General features: G+C 35.4%; 1 protein-coding gene across 2 annotated transcripts; it reads right to left on the minus strand.

Annotated features, from left to right (window-relative positions):
- Positions 1-16: 16 nt before the first annotated feature.
- On the minus strand, positions 17-7,017 carry LOC136717065 (B2 bradykinin receptor). 2 transcript variants are annotated; one of them, XM_066694534.1, is made up of 2 exons: positions 6,934-7,013; positions 17-2,773 (listed from the first exon to the last, which is right to left on the minus strand). In XM_066694534.1, the coding sequence occupies exon 2, from the start codon at positions 2,764-2,766 to the stop codon at positions 1,705-1,707; it is 1,062 nt and encodes a 353-aa protein (XP_066550631.1). In that variant the 5' UTR covers positions 2,767-2,773; positions 6,934-7,013; the 3' UTR covers positions 17-1,704. The 2 variants fall into 2 exon arrangements, with proteins under 2 accessions (XP_066550631.1, XP_066550632.1); XM_066694535.1 differs by lacking the exon at positions 17-2,773 and adding an exon at positions 3,216-4,628 and having other exon boundaries at positions 6,934-7,017.
- Between the last annotated feature and the right edge of the window lie 343 nt (positions 7,018-7,360).

The following is a 7,360-nucleotide window of genomic DNA, read 5'->3' on the forward strand; positions in this document are numbered from 1 at the left end:
AATCATGCGCTGGTCCTGTTTTCAAAAGAAGATTTTTATTTTTATTTTCTTTCTGCATTTTATCATTGTTGCAACACTTGGGAGTGTAAGTGATTAATTGAATCTGCCATGGCATGCCTACACAGAGCAGACTCTGGGAGATTAACTACGTAAAATTCACTGATTTATTAAAATACTTTGTAAACACTTTACCATGGCGGGGGGATGACTAGTAAAGTAAAATATTTCATTTACAGGAAATCTTGGTGAATTGAGTAACTTGCCTGTTGCATATTTCACTGTGTAATAACCCAGGTAACACAAGTTATTTTATTATTATTGATCTGCCTGAATTTGACAGTCCCTATAACTGCAGCTATGCTCTGCTTAATGATACATTTCGTATAGGCTTTTAATTTTGTGGTTTCATGCTGTGTACATTTCATCAATACTCATGCAGGGCAGGTATACAATGGATGGTTGATTATTCAATTATTATTCAAATAAACTTTGAAATACAATAGTGATAATACTGGAAGTTCCTTCCTAAAGCTGGATCATCATCCTCTTGAGTGACAGTCAGTTGTTGACATTAGATTAGAAAGTTATTTGAGTTCAGTGGTTCATATCAAGACCATTCCTGCAAAATAAACATTATTATTATTATTATGAAATATTTCCATAGTATTAACCTTCTTTCATGTCTCTTGATGATAAACACTCCTTGTTAATTCACTGCATTTACACTGGACTTAACTACATACATGTAAGCTTTTGCTCTGTCTGGAGGGAGTTCAATTAGCCATAAGACTAAAACAGTGAACAGCAGAAAATAGCATTTTTATTTTCACAGTACATCATCCACAATCACAAAAAACTATTAATATTATTCTGAAAGTCCAGATTTTAAATTAATTAATTAATGTATGTCCTTATATTACTGTAACAAGAAAACACACACACACACACACAGAAACACACAAACACACACACACACACACACACACACACACACACACACACACACACACACACAGATAAAGGTATTTAGAGATGTAGCTGGCTCCATAGACAAAGGCAGTTTGACCAGAAACATTCTGTCCATGAGTTTGGGTTACAAAGGCAGCTAAAATGTAAAACTATTTAACCATTATTCTTCAAAACATGTTTAGTAAATACAGGTTGTCTTCAATATTCAAAATATTAAGAAATGGCACAGTTAAAACACAAACACACATAAATACCATATATTAACAGATTCTTAAGTACTGTAAAAACATAATTCATTTACTGTATACTTCAGGAATGTTTAGCTACCTTACAGCAAAAGGGTATAGTCACATTCTCGATATAAATATAGGCCTATTAACAAGGTGTTTGAAATACATCATTAATAATCAAACAAACCAGTCAATAAATACACTTCTAGAAAAGTGCAGTCATTTTTAAAGGGTTAGTGCACATTTATATGGTTAAATTCATAACCATGAAATTTATATTATCTCGCCACAATAAATTACTAAATCCTAACTGAAGATGTACCAAGCAGTGCCTACTTTTAAAAATTACTTTAACCCATTTCTTTTCTGTAATCATGAACTGGATGAATCCGTTATTACAGTTTAATAGTACTTAATGCTAAAATAACATGCTGTCATTGTAATGGTGGCAAAGAAAAGGGTAAATCAATGTACTGACATCTCCAAGCTCATATCTTGGTGCACACTATCTTGGGGGACAGTATTTCATATCCGAAGACAAATTAGACGTACAAGGCGCTTTACCTCTCACCTTTAAGGTCACTATAAACAGCTCTTTAGCCTGTTTCCTGAATTGTTTCCCTACAATAACATACAGGATGGGATTCAGCACGCTATTACTATATGCTAAATAGGTTGTTATTTGGATGCCAACGTCGAGGATGGTGTCCCAATGGCAACCTGCAATTGCGTTGTAATAATACAGAGTGTCTAGGAACCTTATTATTTGACAAGGTGTCCAACAGAAGAAAAATACCAGAAGCACAATGAGAACCAAATGGGTAGCTTTCCTCTCAGTCCTCATAGCACAAACTTTTCTTATTTTGTTGTTGTTCAATGCTTTGATTATGTGATAACTGCAGAATGAGATCACCGCAAGAGGGGCCAGGAACATTACAATATTCATCACTAGGTTGTGTTTCACTTTCAGTCCCTCATGAGGGTAGGCCAAGTAGCATGCTGTGGTGTTAAACTCAGGGAAGTACTTCACGGAGCGATACAGCAGGACTGGTAAACTCAGAAGGAAGCCCACAGTCCAGATGCCAAGGCAGATCACTTTTGCCAACACCGGTCGTCTCATTCGGCTTGTAGACAGCGGTCTCACGAGTGCCAGGTATCGATCGATGCTGACCAAGACCAGAAACAGAATGCTGCAATACAGATTCATGGCGATTGCCACGTTGACAAGTCGGCACAGCAATCCTCCAAATGGCCAGTTAAACTCATCGGCTATAGTCACAGCCCAAAAGGGTAAACAGGACACCATCACCAGATCTGCAGCCGCCAGGTTGCTGAGGTAGATCTCTGCTATGGTGCATTGTTTCCGGTGGAAGCACATGACACACAAGACAAACAGATTGCCAATTGTGCCCAAAATACAAAGGACCGCCATGTATGCAGGTTGTGTGGCATATAACCATTCCCATGCATTGGATGAAGGGCACGAACTCAAATCCATTAGGCTGTTGTTTGAGAAACTCTCTGGGCTTGTGGTTGGAAGACTACCTTCAGATGTGTTAGCAATCATTGGGTAGCTGTCAAAAGAAAATGGTTTAATTAAATTATATATACAATTGTCATCCCTTTAAAAGAGGAATCTGTGCAGCGTCCATGAAAAGTGAAACATGGCGAGGCTTTTGCTTTAGCAAATACAAAAGTAAGGTCAATCTGTAGTGAAGTGACAACATAGAAGGTATTTTGTTATCCAGATTCAGGAAACAGTTGTTGAGGAAGTTTTGTACGCAATTTCAAAGCAAACCTGCTACGCATACATGCTCATAATGTGTGTACATAAACCTGAAAGTGTATGAAATACGGACAACAGATGTGCGGCACGCCTTGGTCACTGCCTCCAGTGAAGCAAAGATTATGGAAAATACTGCTGTCTCTAATAACCTAAGAATGTGTACAGTGTGCGTTTCTGATGTAACCAAATGCTAACTAAATCTTTTTGCATTGACAACACTAAATACAGAGAAATGTACAAAAGTGTTTTATTTGTTCTTGTGTAAATAATACATGATATAGATAAATACATATAACACAGACAGAAACCTAAATGTTTCAAAAGTGCTTTCAGTTTTAGACACAATTTACAAATATTACATAGCTTACAGATGGTCATAACAATACAATATTAATTTTATTAACATATGACATTTTGAATCTACAGTTAACCCTGCAGATTGACCCAATACCTTTTGTGTCATAATATTTTACAACGGAGCTTCTTAAAGGTTATTCGTTTCAAGTGGAACAGAATGTGCTAGTCCTTCATTGTTTAGAAATCGATGCCACAGCAGTCGCATCCTTAATTGATCGAGTCAGGCAAAGGTCTTCAATGTGGATGAATAGTGTGACTGAGTGGATTCGCTGACCATACCTCTTTTTAGACACATTAGCAGCTCTTTGGCCTTCTTTCTGAAGTTCTTTCCCACGATGACGTATAGCACAGGATTGAAACAACTGTTGCTGTAAGCCAGATATGTGGAGAACTGGTTGCTTATGTCAATGTAGTGTTCCCAGTGACACCCAGTTATAACTTTGGATTTAAACAAGATGTTTAGAAATGTCACAGCGTGAAACGGTATCCAACATAGGAAGAAGACCAGGAGCACCGTCAGGATGAGCAAAGTTGCCTTCTTCTCCGTGTTGAACGCATTGAACTTTGAGATTGTTTTATTCTTCAGGGCAACAATGATCTTGAAAGTGCTGTATGAAATGATCAATGAGGGGATTAGGAACCCACTAAAGGTGAGCACAATGTTTTGATATATTTCCCATTTCAAGGTAGGATAATCAATATAGCAGGCATTAATTGTATACTCTTCAAGGTATTCTACTCTTCTATATAGCATGATGGGGGTGCTCATGAGGAAACCAAACACCCAAATTCCAAGACAGCTCAATTTGGCACAAGAGACGCTCCGAAGTCTGCCATGTGACATGGTCTTTACCAGTGCCAGATAGCGGTCGATACTCACCAGCACCAGGAAATAGATGCTACAGTACATGTTCATACTGATGCCAACATTGATGAGCCGACAACAGAAACTCCCAAATTGCCAGTTGAAATGATTGGCTACAGTCACGGCCCAGAAAGGAAGACAAGACACCATCAACAAGTCTGCAACTGCGAGGTTACCAAGATATACCTCTGGTACTGTGCATTGTTTACGGTGGAAACAAAAAACGCACAGGACAAATGCATTCCCTATGATTCCCAGCACACAAATGATTGCCATGTAAACAGGTTGCATGGCATATAGCCAGTCCCAGCCATCAGTGGGGCAAGTGGTTGCATTTGTTTGGTTGCTCCATAGGACAGAAGAGTTGTCTGGATTAAGGATCAACGCAGTGTTTTCTGTTGTGTTGGAACCCATTAGGAAGCTGTTAAGAAACATGTTTTCTAATGAAATCAATTTTTTTTCAAGGAGAGAGAAAAGCATTATACAAAGCTGTCCCCAATGCTATACAAAGCTATGTCCCTAATGAAAAAACAAACAAATATTGTGATTTTCAACGCTACAATAATTATAAAATCATATTATCAGATCATATTTAAATCATATTATCTGTTTGCATATGATTTGGATGGGTGTCTTTTGAGTAACATAATTGAATCCATATACAGTTCACTCTTCATTTGAGACCATAGTATTTCCTGATGTTCATTAAACTGTATTTCTTTGATCATTATGTATTTCAGGCTACAGAAAACTAAAGATTGTAGGTGATTGAAGAGGGTGTGTGCAAAAATTGAAACACCACCCAGTTTTTTCACCATGCTGAATTAATCACCGCATATTGTTTCAAATGAAGGTTGCAAATTCCTTTTATTGCAACTTTGTTAATATGTATTATATGTATTAAATCTTATATCAATATTAAGTTGTGTTATCCAAACATAGTATGGACACAAGTTAGCTCTCTGTAAATCAGTTTTTATTATATTTGTCTTGTTAAATTAAATACTAATTTTGTGCTTTATTCAGAATTATGAATCACTTGTGACTAAACACATACACATACATATGTGTGTAAAGACCTACACATAGCTAACATTTGGAAAATGTTTGTGTTTCATTATAATCCTCTAATACACAACTATATATATATATATATATATATATATATATATATATATATATATATATATATATGAAAAAAGCTCAATGAATAATACATGTGAAAATTACATTTTTGAAGTCCAGTTTCACTGACATGACTTCCATCTTAATATTCCTGATGTATTACACAAAAGCATTACAATTACACTAATCTAAACCACATTATAACTATTGCATTAGCCTGTGGCATAGCTTAGGTTTCTTTGACAGATAATTAATCCACAGGGGTCTCATGTTTCACAATAGATGATCTGCAATGCAAGACCAAGTCTGATTTGAATCCCTTCTGTTTTAAAAAGTCTAGAGTAGCATTATTATTGCTTTTACTGCAGAGGCAAATAGCTTAGTAATAAGGAATTGCCTCATCTGGGTATTATATGTTCATGTCTGTTAATGGTAATGGTATGTGGGCGTGTGTGTGCTTGTATAGATGTGTCTGCTGTCTATATTAGAGCATAAATCCAGACTTAACAGCAAACTATATTTTTTCCCTTAAAACCAATTGTTTTGGGAAATGCTTTTTTCCATCAAGCTAAATCTTCTGTAAAAACAAAGAAAAACATATATAATTATTTGCTTTTGTTAATAAGAAGGCTTTATTATGCTTCTTATAATCTAGATTAAGTTAAGAATTAAAAAAAAATCCCCATATTCCCTATTCATTACTAGGGCTTGGTAAAAAGATCAATTTTTACAATTAATAGCGATTCTGGTTTGGACGATCTGATATCAATTCTTAAAATCCAAAGATCGATTTTATAAATCTATGCATTTTCTCAGTGAATGAAAAAACGGTGCCGCCTGGCCAAACATATGTGTGAAGGGGAAAAAAAACTGCACTTTTTTAATGACTTGCACTATTTTGAAAGATATACAACTCAGAGCCTTGGTTAATTTGCCATTATTTCATGGTAGTTTATAAATTATTAACTTTTATATTCTGATTATTGTTTGTAATTTTTGTTGGGCCTGGTCATCAATGTTTAACATTAATCTTTAGTAATCGACCATTATTTAAGTTCCCCATGCAGTTCATAACATTAATGCTCAAAAAAGCAATATTGGTATTGTAATTATCACTATTCTCAAATTAAATTGAAATCGAATTTAAATAGAATTGAATTGGGACCTTATGAATTGAAACAGAATCGTGAGATCAGTGCCGATACCCAGCCCTGTTCATTACGCATATATAAATAACCATCTCACAAGACGTTTGTAGAACTTAGTTTCTGGAGATGATACCTATACTAGAATAAAGCTAGATATGCAGTTATTTCAAGCAATTGTAGGTCAGCATACCTTGTTTTGTCTTTTTTATATACATATATTTGGCAATATGGATATATATACTATCATGCTTTTAAACAATACTTATTCTGTGTTTTTCATTTTTTGATCAATCTTTACAGCTCCTCATATATATTCATACAAAACTTTACAAAAGTTTTATTACAGATTGTAAAATTAAATGTTCTAAGTAAAGCAAATAACAAAGACAACTCCATACATTTGAGGACAGAGACATGAGAGGCAGTTCAAGATTTTTGTGAGGTTTAACATACCTTGTTTTTAATGTTCTGCAAGTTCCAGACACAGATGCTATACCTTGTTCAGCACGGCTGCTCAGACTCACTGTTGTGGATACACTGCGATCTCCACTTCTGAGTTTAAAAGAGGAGGGAGCTTCTAATAGGTGTGATGTCACTTAGAAGCCTTCTGTTTTTTTCATTTCTTTTACTGGCACGCAATAGAATTTGGCTTTTCACTTCAAAGAAAACAGAACATGATCTGTGTGTGTGTAGTAACATTTAGCAAGTTTTTGGCACAGATTACAAATCAAAGTGAAATAGTACAGAACAGAGTTAAGACTACTGAAAAGACAAGTAAAATATCTTATTTTTAAGAATTGCTTGCACATGAATGTAGTACTGACTGGCTTATTAGCAACACATGTAGCTGTCTTTGATATGAAGTATTCATGTAAGTAAT

Source organism: Amia ocellicauda, chromosome 21, assembly GCF_036373705.1.
Source record: "Amia ocellicauda isolate fAmiCal2 chromosome 21, fAmiCal2.hap1, whole genome shotgun sequence".
NCBI classification, from domain to species: domain Eukaryota; kingdom Metazoa; phylum Chordata; class Actinopteri; order Amiiformes; family Amiidae; genus Amia; species Amia ocellicauda.